We start from the raw sequence: 19645 nt of genomic DNA on the forward strand, positions 1-19645 counted from the left end.
ATGATTTTTAATAATTACCTTGTTTGTAGGCTGACCATTCCCCTGCATTCTAGTTTTTCTCTCCTATACAACACTTTAACTTAAATTGTAACAGGACTGGGCATGTCACTTCAGAAGACACTCATGAAATGGCACAGTTAGACATTACCTTCTCCTCTTTCTAACGTCCCTAGATGATGTGCAGACACTCAGTGCAGCATTGGTTTCCTGCTTTGTTCCGTCCGCATACAGCCATGAGCCCATTATGAGGCTGGGTGTCTCCCTGGGTGCTCTCCAGCAGCACCCATGAAATTCACCAGCACTCTGTTTATTTTTGTTTATTTCCTCATGGCAGGGTCAGGAGTTTAGAAACACTTCAGGATGATTTTACTTTCATAAACTGCCTCCCTACTGGCTTACAGCTTGATTCAACCATTGCACTGGTACTCTACCCTCTCTTAACAGTGCTGATATCCAGACAGGTTTGGACTAGCATTTCCATCCAGCTGCTGACACCATTGCTAATGCGACTGATACAGTCACACAAATGGGAGTGAAGACAAGAGAAACCCCAGTGATGCATGGACACATGAAGGTGCCATTTCTTCCCAATATCTAACTGACTGGGATCAGTCATTCTTCAAGGTCTTTTCCCTTCCTCCCTGCCCTCTCCATAATAATTACAGTAGCTGGTAACAAAAAAAAAAAGGCCTTGTAAGATGTCCTCCATTATAATTTTCAAAGATCATCAAGGAAAGCCCTGCTCATTTGCAGTGACTCCCCAACCTTCTTCATAATAAGTTTCATAGAGGAGATATGCTATGAATAAAGATTTTGTCTTAGGGTCATTACAGACTCTCAAGGAGAAGGCTTCTGCAAAGAGTCAGATGATTAAAGATGACACAATATTAATGATGACACAAAACTAATTCAAGTGAAAAATTCTTCAACATGTTAATTACATCTCCAGGCCTCTCCAAGAATTCCTGCCATCTCACTTTTGGATATCATTTTGCCAGTATACCTTCCAGAATAGTCAGAGGTGAAAATAACTTTTCAGGGAGTATATCCCTTCCCATTGACATAATATTCATATTTTTTCCCACTTCTTCATTTGCAGAGGCAAAGACAGGCACCATTGATAAAGTACTACAAAGCAGAATGTGGACCCTTGTTAAAGTGTTTGGTCCATAAGTGCTACAGAAAAACTATCAGGAAGAGAAGAAAACTGAAAATAAAGAAAGCAAATATATATACATTCAATATCCGTGACAGAAAGCAAACTGGCATTTGCTGCTAAAAATCCTTTCAGAAAACCCTGGGTAATATTTAGGATTTGAGTTGGTTTCTTTGTTGGTGGTGGTTTTTTTTTGGGTTTTTTTTTTCCATTATTTTTTCCTAATTGGCTGAACAAGCAGAAATCCTTATTTTCAGTTTATTAAATGGTGACTTTGTTGTCAAGCTGGGGGATACCTGTGATGAAAGAAGAAGCAAAAAAGAAACCCAAAAATTTCATTCACCACTTAGGCATGTCATTTCGAACTCAGTCTGCTTCTGCTTTAATATAGACTGGGAGAAAGAATCTTGGGGAGCAGCTGTAGACCCACATTTAAATGAACTTTAATAAAAAAGCTAGTAATTTAAATGCAGTACTATTGGATGTGTAGGCTTGAAGCATTTTTTTCTCCTCCTTTCAGCTCCCAAAGGAAATTACCACACTCACAGGATCTCCACCCAAGTTTTCACTGCTATTTTCCAACAGCATTCAGGGTATCACAGCCAACCTTATCAGCAGAGCATTTACAGGAACTAATTAGCCATTAAAGTCATGCCACTTTTATACTGGTATAAATTCAATAGCAACATTTAAGATATAAAAGTGCTTTTACATTGATTGCATTGCATTGATTAATGCATCACATAATGTTTTGCTTCCATTACCGTCTTTATTGCTTTCTTTTTTTCTCAGAGCCTGCCTCAGACCACCTGCTATGGTGTCTGAGAGCAGCATTACTATTGCATCTAAGCCCCAAAGAGTAACAAAGCAGACTCAGACTGACAAAGCCACTGCCACAGAGAAGCTGTGCCACGGGCAGGACGAGGATTTGGGATCTACCTGCCCATGTACAGAAAGCTAAGCTCTCAGGGCAGAACAACAACTATTTCCCAGGGATTCCCTCTTATTTTTTTTTTATAGGAAGGGTTCCCTATTTGCCATACATGTACTTAACGTGTATCCAAACCATTTTCTAGGACTGAACTGAATGTATAAAAAGTTGAAATGTGAATCAGAAGCTCCCATCTGTGCATGCAGATGCAGAGGGTGGTTGCCCTCTCTCCCTTCTGGCAGAACAAGGCCACTGTGCTTTCAAGGGATAGGGGCATGGGCAGCAGACACTAAATCCTGCCATGCCCTCCTCCCCAGGGATCTGACAAGGATTTTTTGGAACAGCAACAAGCTGGAGATGGATGTTATCTGCAGAACTAGAGAAACCTGACAGCACTGAATTTCTCACCTTTCTACACCTCCCCCCGAGGACAAACCATTCCACAGTGAAATAACTGAAGCTGTTGCAAAGCCAAAAGATATTTTTCTCCTGTCAATTAACTTTCCACTGTGTTAAACTATAGGAGGAAAACAGCTGGTGAATGGACAGAGACATGGCAACCATTAGACACACCAGCACTGTACTGGTCCTACAGCAGCCTGAACATGAAAAGGCACCTCCCCATCACTTGGCCTGTGGAAAAGTTAATCTGTCTCTAAGTAGCACCAGTACGAGGATTAAAAACACTGAGGGCACCTGGGGGTTGTACATGAGGACTAAAGCCTGGACAGCCTATACTTAGGACACACAGTCTAGATGGATCCATCAGGGAATTTTGCTCTTTAGGTAATTTTTTTCTCCCAAATTATAAAAAGCACCAAACCTGCTACATTTGGCAAACTGAAATATTTTCCTTGCGATATTTTTCCAGCAGTAATTTCAATTTTTTGTAAAAGAAATCACATTATATTGACCTCCATCTCCTTCAAACTTGTTTTTGCCAAGCCTTCCTTCAGAAAATATAGCTGCACATTTTTTAACCACAGAAATTATGGATTGCACAGTCAGCATCCAGTAGTCCTCAGATTTCTTTTACTGTTAATTAGTGATCTAATTAACTAGATCCTTAGCCCACTTAAAACACTGTAACAGTAAAAATTCTTCATTCCTATGTCAATACCAAATTCCATTAATAAACACAAGTGGAAATTTTCAGTGAGAAGCAGTAAGCAAAAACCAACCAACCAACCAACCAACTGCTTCCAATAAGGTTTATAATGAAGTTACATTAAAAGAAATGGTGAAGCTTTTTACTTTATTTTTACATTTTTTTCTTCTGAAGGATAATATGAAAACAAAAGAAATGCTATTAATACCATTTAAAGTAGAATTTAAATGAAGTTATTTATAATTGGATAAAGAAATTTGTCTTTTTAATGTGTATGCCTTGAAAATTGGCCAGAAAGTCACCTGTGCATTTTACTTCTTGACAGTAATCACTTTCAATATTCTGTAAGGGTACCCAGGAGACAAGCAGAGATGTTTGGTGGTGAACAGTAAAACATAATCAGTCTTCAGGAAGACAGTTAAAATTACTGATCTGTGACACCTCACATGTTCAAGTCAATTAAATATGATTAACGACTACCTGGGCTGATGTGCATTTTGCTCTTTTGGTACATGCACAGGGAAGGAGGAGTGTGGGCATTTACTCACCCTCCTCCTTCATATTCATGTGCAGATGTGTCACGGACTACGAACATATGCTCAGAAAACGTTTTGAAGAGAGGGAAGGAAACGATGGAGCCCAGGAAACAATAGAGTCCCCTGCTGCCTCAAGATCTGCTAAAGTTTTAGCAGGGGAAAAACAAGAAACGATCTGTAATTTCTGTTCCCTCCCTGATGCTGTGAAGGGCAGGGTGCCCAAGGGCAGCGGGGCTTGGCCTACCTGAGCAGGCGGGGGTGGCTGCTGCACGAAGCCCTGGGGCGGCGGCGGCGGCTGCAGCACCTGCTGGGACACCGGAGCTCCGGATCCCGTGAAGCCTCCGGGGGGAAGCTGCTGGCTCGGGGAGGCCATGATGTAGCCCGTCTGCTGGGCAGGCTGCTGCAGCATGGGCGAGGGGTACACGGGGCCGGAGGGCGACTCGGGGTTGTCTCCTGACGACTGACGGCTCAAGCTCATCTGGCCAAACTGCGCTGTCATGTCATCGCGCTGCGGGGCACAAGGCAGGAGAAGGGGACACAGATGTGATGCCTGCAGCAGGCACATGAGTTAGCAAAACAAAATAGGCTCAGAAAGTGAGGGGGGCAAGCAATCACTCGGCTCCGATCCATGCCAAACTTTGCAAGGATCTCAGCAAAAATGGAGGCAATTAAAATGAAAATCACTCTAAATGCTTTGACGAAGACTTCCAGACTGCAAGGTGAATGGTATCATTTGGCAAAAAAGCCAATTATTTTGGCTCTTTCCCCCTGCCACCCTCACCTTTAATTCCAAAATGACAAGTGAACTTTACAGTGTTCAAAAGAAGACATTTTAAATGTAAAGGGCATGGAAATAACATTATGAATACCTCTATCCTCAAATACAGAATTTGTCAGCTAAACACATGCTGGTAATTTCATCTGTGTTTCAAACTGATCCCAAGAGGAATTAAGTAGAATTCAGCTGCAGATCTTTCCCTTTTTGGACTGCTTTGAAAAGCCAAGGTTGTAAACATAGAGAAAGTTAAAAGAAAAGCTAAGCCTAATGCTGCTGTTTCAAGGCTTTTTATTCAGTGTTGAAGAGAAAGAAGTTCTAGTATTTGATTGAAGGGGAAAAGAAAAAAAAAAAATCTGTGGTAGGATAAACGTACCATAGAAAGTTAATGGACCTAAGCTTCATTACATGCTAGTAATAATACATGCATTCTGAACAGTATCTGTTCATTCTTGCAAAAAGATTAATACTATTCTATGCTCTCAAGTTCATTCTGTGAAGGTCAAAGATTTACAAATGGGGTGTGGTTCTAGGCATCTCCTTTTGTGCCCATAACATAAGACTTTTAAATACTCAACTCAAACTCCATTGTGTACTAATATGCCAATTACAGATAGGAAATAAGCACCAAAAAAATGCTCTTTTTTCAAAAGAAACCTCTTAATATCATTAGCAGGTCTGTGATATTTATTCTCCAAAACCATCCTGCACACACATTTAATGTATGGAAATGTCAAAATGTGTTAAAAACAAAACAAAATTAAAAAATTGCTTGTGGAAAGCACTTCTGGGACTCACCCTCACATAGAGGGACTCACACTCACAGCTGAGAGCAGATCTCATGGATCAATGTTTAAAACACTACTGACAGATCATGAAGTGGTCTATGCAAGTAATGCTGTTAACTTTTCTGTCATCCTACATTCATACTCAGTCACATGAGTTGTCTCTGTGAAGTTGTTCCTTTAAAAAGCTAGGATATTCATTATCAGAATGACAAATGACTGCAAACAGATTCTGCAAGAAACCTCATTGAGCCAGGAATGCCTCTAGATTTTCACAAAAGAGAAAAACATCTTCAAACACATATAATCTATGTAGTGTTTGTAAAATGTAATGTGTATTGAAGATAGTCATTCAGATGAAGCTTTACTATTAAATTAACCAATAAAAATATTAGCTTTCTTGTGACTGTAACTAGGGCAACCTGTTTCCTGCAACACACTTTTCAAGAGAATTAGCATTAAGATATGCAACTTTTGTTCAGCATGGAATATTTCTTTTCCTTCAAATGATATCACTAGTCATTTATAACATTATTTTATCTGCAAAGACCCATTCAGCTTTGTTTACATATCTTACTATAACTATGTGACATTGGTAGGAAAAAAAAAATCAATCTTAAACAAGATTACTAGACAAAGAGTGAAAAACCACAGAAAAAAATCTTGTGGTGCCTCTTTAAAATGTCAGCTTCATTTCAAAACAGTATAATCTTAGCCCTGTAAGCACCAAGCCAGAATCAGACTCCAGAAGAACACTCTATTTATTTTCATTATACATGTCCATTGGTGCATTGTCATGATGTACAGCACACCACATCTTCTGCAGCTGGTTCAGTGCTACTCTCCTTCCCAAGTCCTCTGATATCACCAAGGAATAAATCCAGGCAGTGGATTTAGTATATGGATAAAAGAATATAAAATAAAAATAATGTTTTCTTGAGGTCTCTTCTCCTGTCTTTGCGGACACAAAAGAGGAATAACTCAAATCTCAACTATTCAAGTTAGCAATTTAAGGTCACTTGGCATTAAGTGAGGAGACATAAGCTCCTACCAGCAGGCAGAACAAAATATTTTTCTGGAGGGTCTGCTAAGCAGGTAGAGAGCCCTGCTGTAACATCACCCTTCGGGTTAGGGAACCAGAATCAGTGGGAATGCTCGTACAAAATGCCTGTCAGTACCAAAGCATAAAGGTGAACAGGTATTTAGAGAGGGTTCTCATGTGGGGCACCTGTTGCAGTGCTCCCCAGAGGCTCTTGGGCACACATACTCACACCTCCAACTTCAAAGAAAAAAAAAAGAAGTAAGAAATCTTTAGTACCACAGAAAACTGCTGTGTTGGAGAGACTGGCAGGAGATGCTGGGGAGGATAAGAAACTGCTGGATATTGGACTGACTGAGAAGATGGCTGCATTGTCTGAACAGGCTGCAAAACAAGCAAAGGGAAAGACAATAAATTCCACCAGAGAAAGATAACAAGCACCCATCATCACCACCTTTGTTATTGAGAACAAAGACCTCAAACACAGCTCTGAAAATACAGGTGACTCATTACCAGCCTGAGTACAAGAGGTCAAGTACTGTGTTTTTAGTCTTCATTTTAGCCTTATACCAAACAACTATTTTTTACTGATATTTCTGCCTCTTTATGTGGATTTGGTGGCTGTTAGATTAAATATAGCCAAAGCTATCCCCTCTTACTCATAATATGAGGCAAAGCCAAATTATGATTCCATGTTTAATTTGCAGATATAAAAATGGAAAGCAGCATAGCATAAGTGTATATTTGAATTTCGCTGTTAGTGACTGATTTAACTCCAAGTGTGTCACAGGCAAAGGAATAATGCTTGTAAAGCTGCTTTGGGAGAACACAAGAGTTTAAAAAATGACAAAGAACAGACTGTGAATTACCAACAGACAGGCCATCAGCTTGGAGCAGATGTTTATCTAAGTGAAAAAAACAATTTTCTACAGCACTATTACCTTGGAATAGCTTTAGTATTCCTGTCATTTTAACCTTTCATATAACTTCTTACAGGTTTGCTACTATCTCTGTCGTCTAAAACTGTGAAGACCAGATCAAGAAATAAGAGCCATAACCATATAAGTCCAAACCCAGTAAAATCAAAGCAACTTCACTGAATTCAAAGACTGTATTTCTGCATAAGCTGGGATGAAGCTGTGCCAAATTATAAAGCTACACAAGAACCAAAGTAGATCTTGGCTGCTCTGTGACTAAGCAGGATATAGTATTCTTGCTTGAGTAGTTCCCTCTGCCTGCTCTGCCCTGGGAGAACAGGCATGCAATCCACAAAATTAAGTTTGAACCAGTCCCAAACCCTGCTGCCCATGCTCAGTCACGTCTGGTCACGTGCCACAGCCAGCACAGGGACCAGAGAGCCAGCATTGCACTGTGCTCAAACAAAACTGCTCTTCCTGCTGCAGCTTCACAACATCTAGCTCAGAGCAGGATCACAGCCAGAATATTGGTGCAGGCAGAAAACCACCAAACTGGGGCAAAAGTGCTTGGAGAACACCCATAGATTGGGGCCAATACAACTGGGCATGAAGGGGTTTGTAGAGCTCTTGTACCTTATTCTTTGACTCAAGTCACTGCTGTCAAAAGAGAAATGTCCCTAGCTCTTTGGAGAGAATTACAGACTACACTTGTTTTGAGAATGAATAGTTCAGCTTCCACTAATGGGTGAGTTTTTCAAGCTAATTTTATGTAGACATGCACCAACACACTTAACAGTACTTTTGAAAATGAAATCATCCTTTAGATAAAATTGAAGATGTAATCTTCCCTCTCCATCTGCTTTATCCATGTTGAGAAGAACATTGTGACATTTGGTCTAGCTGCATTCCTCCCTTCTTTCCTCTAGATCATTCTTCATATCCCCAAGAGCTCCTTCTTTTTTCCAGTGACACCACACCTACCTGTGTGACAAGGTGACTTGCCATTTGCTGCTGTGGCTGTTGAACCTGCTGAGGCTGCTGGGGTGAAGGCTGCTGCTGAGACTGTCCCACCACCTGGCTCCTCATTGTCTGCTGGCCACTGGGAGGATTGTATATTGCCGGCGTCCCATCAGGATTTACAAACGGTTGACCTGAAACACAACGCCCGGCTCTTCCTGGACACTTTTAAGAAAATACTGTTTGCTGTGTGAAAGCAAACAATCTTGCTTTAACTAATCGCTTTTTAGCTGACCTGCTACAGGAGTAAAGGGTTTATCACTCACAATATCTCATTACAGTAATTACAGAATCAGACAGCTTTTATGTTTTTTTCAGGCAAGACAGCAGATATTTGTTTCAGCAGCATGATTTTCCAAGGAATGGGTGGAAAGTTACCATGGCTATAAGATGATTCAGATGCTATGGTTACTTGAAATCATTCAGTGATGAATCAATTAACATTAAAATTGAACTTTGGAGCAAACACTGAAGGTAGAGAATGTTCCCTTACATTTTCCTCTAACACAACAGCAATCAAATGTACACAACTACTTCTGAAACAATACGGTTTGTAGGAAAGGGGAAAAAACAAAACCCACTCTTGTTACTGATTTACTTACACATGCTAATAACACAGAGCTGTGCCTTAAGCTTAGAGGAGCTAGCACTCCAGTTTTCAAGGAAGCAACATTTAAGGTGTATTTAAGAATCTCTTAAAGACAAATTCTTTTCAGAGTTCTACTAAAGCTATTGAACTCATTTTGCTTCAGATAATTAAGCTGGGGGGAATAATCTTGCAAAAACAATGTTTATTTAAAAGAAAAATTTTATCCAAGTCATTGTCTTGAAAACAAAAAAGAAATGTTGGAAAAATGTTTTCCATGACCTCAGTTCTCTTTTCACTTCCATCATAAATCTGTAAATCAAAGGAATTATGAATACTTCCAAGAGGAAAAAAAAAAAGTAATTTTAGCAATGATGTTATAATCTTTGAAGTAGGTAACTAAGGTATGAATATCTGAGATAAAAAGAGAGATCTGGAGGAGTTCAGTAACTTGGAATAACAGTAATGAACTTCTGATTTGAGTCCTACAAAGCATCTCTATCTGCCCTATCTACTCCTCAGCCTTCTAGTTTCTCCTTCCAATGTCAGAGCTGCATTAAGAGCATTAAGAGCGCCAGCCAAAGAACCTTGCCTTGTCTCTCTAATGCATCAAGTTTCTGGATGAACCCAACACCACATTCATGCTGAGAAACATCATGAGTGAGTGGAAAAAAAGCATGGGGCAGTTCTCTGTACTGATTTCCTGATTCTTGCTGTGAACCCACTGGGTGACTGTGGCATGGACTCCCAAGCTTTGGGAATCTCAAGCCCCAGAAGTACTTTAGAAGACAGAGTAAGCAGGATAACACAATCCCAAAGCCTGTGTCAGATGCTCAAGGGAAGCTAATAAATAGCATTTCCTGTGGCTTAATGCAAGATGGCAGAACTGAAAGTCTAAAGTCCCAGCAACACTTTTAAAGATAAAAAAAAGAGGAGACTTCTCATGAAGAAATCTTGAAATCAGAAATGAAAAGGAGAGATCAGAAGGTAACAGGGAAGACATTTGTAAGTTATGAACTGTGGCCCTGATAGAAGGGTGAAGATTGCAATGTCACTTCAAGGAGTACCAATGAAAAGTAAATGCTCTTAAATTGTCAGAGGGGTTAAGGAAGAATGTATCAAGAAGAATCCTTTAAAGGGTAAAGCAGGCTGATGAAGTAAGTGAAATGGAGAGCACAGCCACATAAATGGCTCTTTCCAAAAGCAAGTAAGAAGCTTGACTATCTGGGGAAGGAGAAGGGTAAAGCAGAGGAGAGAAAATAAAAGAAACTGCAGATATGGAAAAGAAAGTGTGTATTCCCAACATCTGGTAAGGAGCAGAGTTATCCTCAGAGCAGAAAGAAATTGACTGCTTCTCTGGATGCCATTAGAGGCTTGCACAGTCAATGACTATGTAGTGTGAAAGGAAGGAAAGATCTTTGAAGGACATGGTGTTATGATCAAAAAGAGAGAAAAAGACCGGAAGTAGCCACTCCGCAAGAGGAGAAGAAAGAGCTAAAGAATGGTATGACACAGGGAAAGAAAATCTATTCATTACAGGAAACAAAGATTTTTTTTCCTTTTCTTTCAACTGTCTTCTCTTCATCTCTGTTTCTGACAGCATCCATCACTTTGATAGTCGATCACAGCATCCAGCAATCTAAATTTCCTCCCCATGGAGCTCCTTTTGTAATGTTTCCGTAATAAGATGCAAAGATTCTGAGCCCAAAGAGTGACAATTTTGCAGCATGCATTTTGCTGCATGTGAAAAACACAGCAGATGCCAAAGTACAGTCTGACTTCCAGCACGAAGTAGCAGCATGAAGCTACGAGTCTGAGACAAGAATTTCAGGTTTTTAAAGAAATCTGCTCTCTCCATTACTTTATTATGTATATATTTACATGGGAGCTGCAGAAACGAAACACAAGGTTTGAAAGAAACAGAAAATAATATATACACAAAAATACTTGCTCCCTGAATGTTAACCATACAAACATGCATGGGTTTCCCAATGATGCATCTGCAGACAGAGGCACACAGGGAGGGAAGATAAGGCGCTCTGGTCTAGAGACAGTATTGAAATGCATTATATCTATAGCAGAAAAAAAAAAAAAAGACTCACTGTGTACCAGGCAAAAATCTGAACTAGCTGCTGCAATTTGCTAAATTGATAAGATAGATGTAGGAGATGTTCCTCTTACAGGGCTCTTTTAAGTGTGGTGAGCTCCAGTCTCTGTCCTTGCCAGGAACAAGCCAAAGAACAATCCTGGCCAGGAACAAGCAGCATCTCTCAGCTGTTTGAGGGCTCCATGCAGCAAAATTTCCTTTCATTTGTTTCTCAGTCCTGTCACCTGAATTACAGTTGACTCCAGCCTAGGCCTGATGAGTTTTGTATGGAAATGGACCATATGGTGGAACACAAAATGTTGTCTTCTGTATTGACCAAGAAATTTCAGTGCTGCAGACAGAACTCTCATCTACCAGAACAGAAATTAGCAGATGAATATAATGATGGATTTTTTCCTTGTTGACAGTATTAGGCTCTCATGTCAATAATGGTTTGGAAAAAAAGTACACTTAAAGAGTAAAGGCTCTGGAAGAGTAAAGATTGTGCAAGTTACTAAGTCACCTCTCTGGATAAAATTTATCAAACTTACAACATTCAAATCTAAACAAACAAGAACTCCTCTTTGATTTTAAATATGCTGATACATATTGATCAGCCCCAGATATTACCACCTATAAATATCTGTGATAAGACTGGCTGAAGAGTTTACCAAGGCTGTATTCTCCTTAAAGGCTGCAACTTTCTTGACTGAACTATGGCAAAAAGAATGATTCTTAGTAGTGGACACACAAATAAGCTTTAGGCATTTCCACCAAAAGAGTGGAACACGTAGATGTAATACACATAAAATACAAGTTATAAACAAAAATCCCCCAATAAAAAGCTCCTGAATGTTCTTTTAAGGACTTCAAAAAAAAAAAAAAAAATTCTGAGTTTAACCCTCAGCTCTCAGTATAATGGAAGCTACATTTCACTATAGGCTTTCTTGTCTTAAACCCAGCATAACTCAGCTAAGGCTGACAGCACAGCTAGCCATGGTTACTGGAAGAGTCTAATTTACCAAGGAAGTACCACACCCTCAAACTCCCTGAACCTTCTTAACACTGATAGTACAATATGGTGGGGAGTAAGAGCATAACATGATCCAGACTTCATCCAGACCAAGGAGGTAACAAATTGCCTTAAGCTTTCATCAAGCACTCAAGTTCAAATTGAAGAGTTTCTGAAGTGCCTGCAGCACTTTGGTGCTTGCAAGTGCCTCGTTTGTGAGCTGCAGTGATGAAAACTATCAGGAATTTAAGAGTTACATCTTTCTCTTATCACAAACTTCACAATTTAAATACAATTGCTAACCATATAGCTCACATAAAATTAATTCTGGAGTGCAGATTCAAATGCAGCCTTTAAGCCTTTTGAAGTTCTGCTGTTAAGCACAATCTCTAAGAGTATGACTTTATGTTTTGGTTGCACCATATCTCAGCATGCTTGATATAGAAGAGTATAGAGTATAGAAGAGTATAGAAGAGTGTGTATATATATATACATATACATATATATATATATATACTCTTCTATACCATATATATATATATTCTATATATATGAATGATGAATATCCTGTCTGGGATGGAGCAAGAGTGTTTTGTATCATTTCCTACCAGCTATGCCACAACAGCCTCAGAAATCAAATCTACCTTTGCTTGCACATTTGAAAACAACAATTTGCCAAACATCATTTCAATGTATATTTGCTCATACAGTGCCTCCAGAAAAATATGTCTGGAAACAAGAAACCTGCTGATTCATGAGCTGACATCAGAAACCCCAAAGCGCAGAATCAGGCAGGAGGGAGCTGTACTGACCTGTGTGCGGGTTGAGAAGGATACTGCCAGGCGGTATCCCTGCAGCTTCAAGTGGAAGAATGATATAGCTGGTGTTGCTGGGGGCCACCTGGCCACTCATCCCGTTCTCAGGGTAGGACACGCTGCCTGAAGAATTGGCTGTCACCCCAGGGACGAGAGATGCACTTTGGAGAGGCTGATGTATTCGTGACAGGGATCCTGAGGAGCCAGCACTGCTGGAAGACTCTGAGCCTAACAGGGAGACACATGCACAGCAGGAATGGGGGGTTATAAGGGACACCAGTCCCCACCAGATCGGGCACATACAAGGACGACCTTCACAGACTGCAAAGGCATGCGCCACTCCATGCCCAGCTGGTAGGAACAGGATTTTCACTCCCTGCTGAACCCAGTAGCCATTGGTAATTTTCACAATCTAAAAACCCACTTTCCTCATGCAACATCAGCTTCCTCCCAGCCAATAAACAGATTTACCAAAGAGGAACACAAAATCCTCAGCATGTACTTATAATACCAAGGTATCAGTTCATAAGGCATAAAAACTAAACACAGTGTTTATAAATAAAAAAAAAACAAACAAAAATGGAACACACAAAAAAAAAATCACCTAACATTCTCTGCAAAGCAACAGCAACTGAGTTATCAGTCCAGTCACAAGGTAGCTGTGTAATATCCATATTAAATTAAAGCTACCTAAGATACTACCTAAGACTTTTGCCACTTTATTTTTTCAGCATCAAACCTATTAAAACTGAACAATCAAGATAAATCAACTGTGCTAAAGCACATTTGTGCCTGGAAGAATGGGAAGACACATTGTTTTAACCCCCAAAAATAATATTCAGACTTCTGAGATACTACTTGATTAGATTGTAATTTGCTTCACAGGAAAAAAAAATACAAGAATTTCTGAGAGCATCAGGTGACCAGCTTCCTTAAAGCAGGATGGTATGGATGCTTACTCCACAGAGCAAAGTATGTTTTAATAGCAAGTTCTTTCATTTTACTTGAGCCTACTGTCTATGCATCTAATAACCTCCACAGTGTTCATCTGCAGGTATAGACTAAAAGCAAGGACAGAATTCAGACTTCAGTTTAGCAAACCTCTTTGAGGCAAATTATATCCTTTCAGATATGGGATACTGCAGGTGGACCCTGTAGTGGACTGCTTAGAGGTTCAAATTAATTTTCAGTCAAATGCCCTTGAAATTAATTTATTTTATCATATTTAGAGAAATGAGAGCAGAAGAGGTTTCTTCCAAAGAAATCACACCACCATCCTGTTATTTCACAGAGGATTTTTCCACAGATTACTGCAGGTTGCTATGTAACACACATTTTTTTATCCATCTTCTTCAAACTTTGGGTTCATACAGCAATCACTACAGAAACAGTCCTCTCTATGAGCAGTGCACTATTTGCCATAAGTAGGACCCTACATCTGCTTCTCTGGTATTTAATCAAGAAAGTAATAGAGATTTCCAAATAATTTTTTCATTTCATTAAATTAGTCTTTCAATAAAACATCAAAGTTGTACTAGTTGCTATATTTTTCCTTTCCTCACAGACTGAGGTTAGAAATTTAGAAATATTATTCCTGAAGAAATAGTTTTATTTAATTTCAGATTCCTGTGTTTCTACAAATTGCAGTTATTCCTGGAGGCCATCCTCATCAAGTTGCAAGTAGTATTTGGCATCTTCCTTGCATCTGCAAACGCAACTGCTGGAGTTCAATTTTCCTTCCACATCAGTTACAAGGTCTTTTGCTGTATTTCCCTGGCCTTCCTACACGCACTTCATGTTGTTTCGTTGAGTTCTCTCTTTACTTTCTCCTCTTTTCCTTCACCTTTTGAATTCACCAGGTCAGGAAGCTGCCTGGAGATGGTAGTGGTGATGAGATTTCTTAAACCTCTCATTATTTCTAAGCGAGTGTGTGAGTAGTACCAAGCCTGAGTTCAGACTCTCTCCGCTTTTTGTGCCATTCCAATGAAACGCTATGGGCACAAAAGAAGATTGCAGCTCTGACATTCAATTGTTTTGGTTTTTTCTTTCCTCCCCTTCTGCTGTTCTTATGGCAGAATTATGTATTGATCTACACCAGCTTCTGAATGATAAAAGCCAGAGGACTGCAGTGAATTCAGGTGTACTCATCACATGGCATGGAAGCAGTGGAAAACACTTTGAGGCTACCCCCACACATTGGTCAAGCTCATAGCTTTGAAATGTCTGCCTTAGAATATGCAAGATCTGCTCTCCCATGTCAGCAGATCAAGTTAGTGATTTTGAAATAACACAAATAAGTCACAAAACCATATCAAGATTTTCTGAATTTAAAAAACAACAAAAAAAATTCCAGAAATTACTGCTGCATCAATTTTCCCCCCCCATTTATACTGTATAAGAATGATCTACTTTATTTAGATCCATTATTGTAACTTATTTCCTATCATTTTAAGTCTAGACCTATTAAGCCAAGTAAATTCCAGCACTAATATTTGAAAATTAACACCAATTAATCTTGTCTTTGTAGCTCTGATTAGCTGTTTTCACGCTGCCTGAATTTGGAATGGGAAATCACTTTATAATGAATTCAGTACTGTAAAAAGGGAGAAAAATAAAGTATCTGACTTTATTCAGATTCATATTAAAAGATGTCTTGCAAAAGACTTCTGAAAGGAACTTGGACTAAATGAGATTTTTGCCCCCATTACACAATCTAACCTCTTTTTTCAGCATGTAATGATGGATAGTTCTTCTAGATTATTCTATAATTTTCTTGCTGCTTCACAGTTAAAATAATAATAACCTTCACATTCTCATCACTTCCCATTAATATATTTTTTAAATATTCTGAGAGATACAGAAGTTCAAAGAGCTGTAAAGAAAAAGAGACAGAAAAACCACCAAAAACGCTTAATAGCTTAGAGGGTTTGCAGAGGGAGAGCATGGAAATACCATTAATTTTCCAATATTCTAAGCAAAAGTGAGTGATGCAACATGTCCTGCTCTATATTCCTTGGATCAGCATTCAGTATCTGATGACTTTGAACATCTCTGCTCATCTCAACTTTCAAGTCCAAGGCAAATTTCTCCTTTCTTATCACTACACTCTCAAATCTATCCACTATCACTGCTTACTCTAGACCATCATCATTTTCAGGATGGTGAAAATGATGATGCTCTAGAGGAAGCAGTGGAATGGAATACTGGAAGTATCTTTGTCTTGGATATAGATTCCTGGATTAGAAATATTTATTTGCTACTTCTGTAAGTCACTTGCCTTTCTCTATGCAACAATATATTTTGTGATCTTTTAATGAAATGGCACGTGCTCATGTGAATATGACTATTCCTCTCTAAGCTGCACTTCTAAAAATAAAACTGATGCTTCAGCACTGTCAGTGGGGAAGATTATGACTGGAAGCAATTGTCTCGTAACCTACTGCCCATACATCAATATTCTGACAGTTTCTGCTGGACTTACAAGATTCATCAGGCTAATGCCTAATTCAAGTAAATTATAAAGAAGGAAAAATCCCATTCCAAAACTCAAGAGGAAAAATATAATATACAGGACACTTTATTTAAGAAACCCCAAAACCTAAACAACAAACTAACCAAACAAACCAGCAAAGGAAGGCTAAGGTATTAAAATGCCTGCAGTAATGTATTGAAATGCGTTTCCCAACAGGAGTAGCAATGAGCACCTAACAGGAGAGATTAGACTGGGTCTCAGATTACTTGGAGCCCTGCCAAGGAAGTTAATGATCCCTACAGATCTGTATCAACACAGCTAATACCCCAATGCAACCAGCTTTTTGCACTAAGGGGGAAAGAAATACACTCTGACAGATGTGCATTCCACTGAATGGAAAATGCATTAAGAGAAGCTAAAGGTGCAATAGCTACAACTTTTAAGCCTCCCAACAATTATCTAACTAGAGATGTAGATACACATAGAACATTTATGTGAAAAACCTATTTTCTCATGATGTTAAAACCTGTTGTAATGTGTCAGTGACAATAACATGGTAGTTGATAGGCTAGATTTTGTCTTTTTGGGTGTGACAGGCTGAACATGTACATCATTGTGCCCCTACAGTGACAACCATTTCACTTACCACTCTTAGACAACCCTGGAAAGTTTACTGTATTACTAGCTAATACAGAAAGTTAAACAAATTTCAATTGGATTGCCTTCCTACTATTTAGGACATTTTGCATGATGTCCTAAATAGTAGGAAGGCAATCCAATTGAAATTTGTTAAATTATTAACTCCCCATTTGATACTGAATTATAGCTTAGAACATCTCTTTGTACCTACAGAACTACAGAAAAACTGAGAAAGAAATTTTATTTGCATTGTACAATCTGTGCTTTTCAGTAGAACAGGGTTTTCTAAACAATCAACAGGTGCATGAAAATAACCATCAGAACCAATAAGACAACCATGAAATGGTTTTCAAACAGCCCCTTTTGTGAAGTTTGCAAAAATGAAGTAACATAATTCCTTTGCTAAGCTCCAATTCCTGTGCAGCTGAAAACAATAAAGTCTAAGACTAATTGACACTACTGGACTGTACTGCAGAGAACAGCATGTTCTGTGATCTCTCTGTGAGCCTAAGGGGAAGCTAACATCTTTCTGAGCTTCAGCTCCTGCTTGTTTGCTGTGTACCATTAATTACTGATTTATCACAGGTTAGGGGCAGAACATTTAATTTTGGTGACAATACAAACAGCGATCCAGAAAGGCTACAATGTTAATACTGCATCACTGTGTACCCTGTGGAAGGCAGCTGTAAGCCTTCTGTAAAAATCCTGAAAATTTTATTACTCCTATGCTCAGGAAGAGTGTTTAACAATGCTTCTGGATGACTGCCATATATAGAGAGAGAATAATTTTCACATTTGAAGAGACCATAAATATTTTCCATCATTTAGCCAATGAAGAGCATTTTGACCAACTAATGATTTCACACTGATTCAATACAAATTTTATGCAAGACAAAAATATTTTAAATTTATTACTGTGAACCATAAAGCTCTTCAGAGAAAAGTCTTTCTGTAGGAGAACTGGGACAGAATTGGTGCCTAGCAGACTCTGGCATGCTACCAGGGCAGCATGTCTAATACGGGTAGCAACACCTCTGCAATTCCATTTTAACTACTGTAGCGAACACAAGGGAAAAAAACCAAACCAAAACAAAATCACCCTAAATAAAAGCATGATCAACCTTTAAATATCTACTGAACTACAGAACACCAGGGCTGCCTATGGCAAAAGTAGAAAGTAATGAAGATTGTATGCAAAATATTCACAATCAAGTATCACTTGGTACCTAACACACCTTAGAAAAGGTAAGTATCACATTGACTACTGTATAAATGCACTTAGCATTTTTTTTGGTGAAAGGGAAACATTTTACCAAGACATATTTCCCCATTTTTTTTAATTGTTATTCTTTTCTGCTTTAATGCCATTCAATAGCAGAGAGAAGGACAGAAATAGTGATTAGGATAGTAGTTCTTATGACTTTTTTCAGGCTGACTGTTTGACTTTGTGTCCTGGCTTTGAAGATTTGTTTTGATATCCAGCCTTGCTCCTCTTCCCCACTTCTTCCTTTTATCTTGCTTCTCTTTTATTCTTTTTGTGCCTCGGCTAGCTTTCCAGTTAAATGCATTCCTTAAAAAAGTCAAAGCATTTAAAAAAGAACATGGAATTTTAATATCACTGATGTTTTAAAAATGTATTATAAGAGCTTTCATTTGAAAGCAATTTGGGGTTTGGCATCTACAGGGTGCAGATGCATTTACAAGTATTGGCATGCTTCACAAGTCTCTTCTTTAATACATTTCCTGAGTGCATCCTTTTTACTATGCTTGATTTTAACACTAAAATGGCTTCTTAAAAATATTGCCCTTGCAATTAGATGTCTCTTCCAAACTGGATTTCCCTGACACCATTTTAAATGCTCTGCACTTCTGCAACACAGTGTTGTGGAGAAATACATTTACCTGCACTTTACTTAAGGTAGAATGATAAAAAAAAAGTATAGCAGGATCTTGTGCCTCCTCCTTAATTCTTGCACAACAAATTAAGTTTTGATGCTATTCAAATATTCATGGGAGGCAAAGAAATCTGGAAGTGAAACCATACTCTATTCCATAATTCAAGCCCCACTGTATGGGCTGTTTAGCCTATATTCAAATAAAAACTACACCAGAGTGTAGTTTCAGAACTACATACACACTGAAATTGCACCTTGCCTTCCTGGGGCACATCTCATAGGCAGAGAGAACATATGACAGGAAGGATTCTGTCATCTCTCCATCTGGCTGAACACAGGGATGAAGAGACAGGGGGCAATGGCAACAAGCTCCTGCCCAGCACAGCAGGCAGGTCTCCTGTGTGATTATCTCACTGTCTCAGGGGCCCTGGGAAAACAGATGTGAGGCTCTGCAAGTGGAACCAAACAGCAGCAAGGATGGCAGTTCACTTGGCTGGAGGTTAATTCAGACTGCTCCCCACATCCAAATTGCTTCCATAGAGAAAAAAGGATGGGTCATGGGAGACTCACTTCTGAAGGGAACAGAACACCCAATATGCTGATTAGACTCATTTCTTGGAGTTGTCCTCTGCCTCCTTGGTGCCAGAGTTAAAGATGTGAAAATAAAACTTTTCACTCTGATACAGCTCTCACTTCATTACTGATTATTCAGTTAGGCATCAATGAAGCCCCAAGAAGAAGTCTGTGGGCAATCAAGAGACCTCAAGGCCTTGGGATGGTTGGTTAAGGGATCAGGAGAAAAAGTAGTGCTCTCCTCTGCCCTTCCAGTTGCAGGGACTGAGGAAGGAAGAGCCTGCAGATTAAGAACAGACTCTG

General features: G+C 39.1%; 1 protein-coding gene across 9 annotated transcripts in view; it reads right to left on the reverse strand.

The window, feature by feature from the left end:
• Positions 1-19645, reverse strand: part of ARPP21 (cAMP regulated phosphoprotein 21) — a 104462-nt gene that overhangs the window by 40028 nt on the left and 44789 nt on the right. For all 9 annotated transcript variants that reach the window (XM_026792719.2, XM_026792729.2, XM_074540751.1 and 6 more), the window contains 4 exons: positions 12761-12991; positions 8229-8398; positions 6610-6714; positions 3976-4239 (listed from right to left, as the gene is read on the reverse strand). In XM_026792719.2, the coding sequence (XP_026648520.1) occupies positions 3976-4239; positions 6610-6714; positions 8229-8398; positions 12761-12991 (770 nt within the window). The remainder of the gene's footprint in view (positions 1-3975; positions 4240-6609; positions 6715-8228; positions 8399-12760; positions 12992-19645) is intronic.

The sequence above is a fragment of the Zonotrichia albicollis genome, chromosome 1 (assembly GCF_047830755.1).
Source record: "Zonotrichia albicollis isolate bZonAlb1 chromosome 1, bZonAlb1.hap1, whole genome shotgun sequence".
Lineage (NCBI taxonomy): Eukaryota > Metazoa > Chordata > Aves > Passeriformes > Passerellidae > Zonotrichia > Zonotrichia albicollis.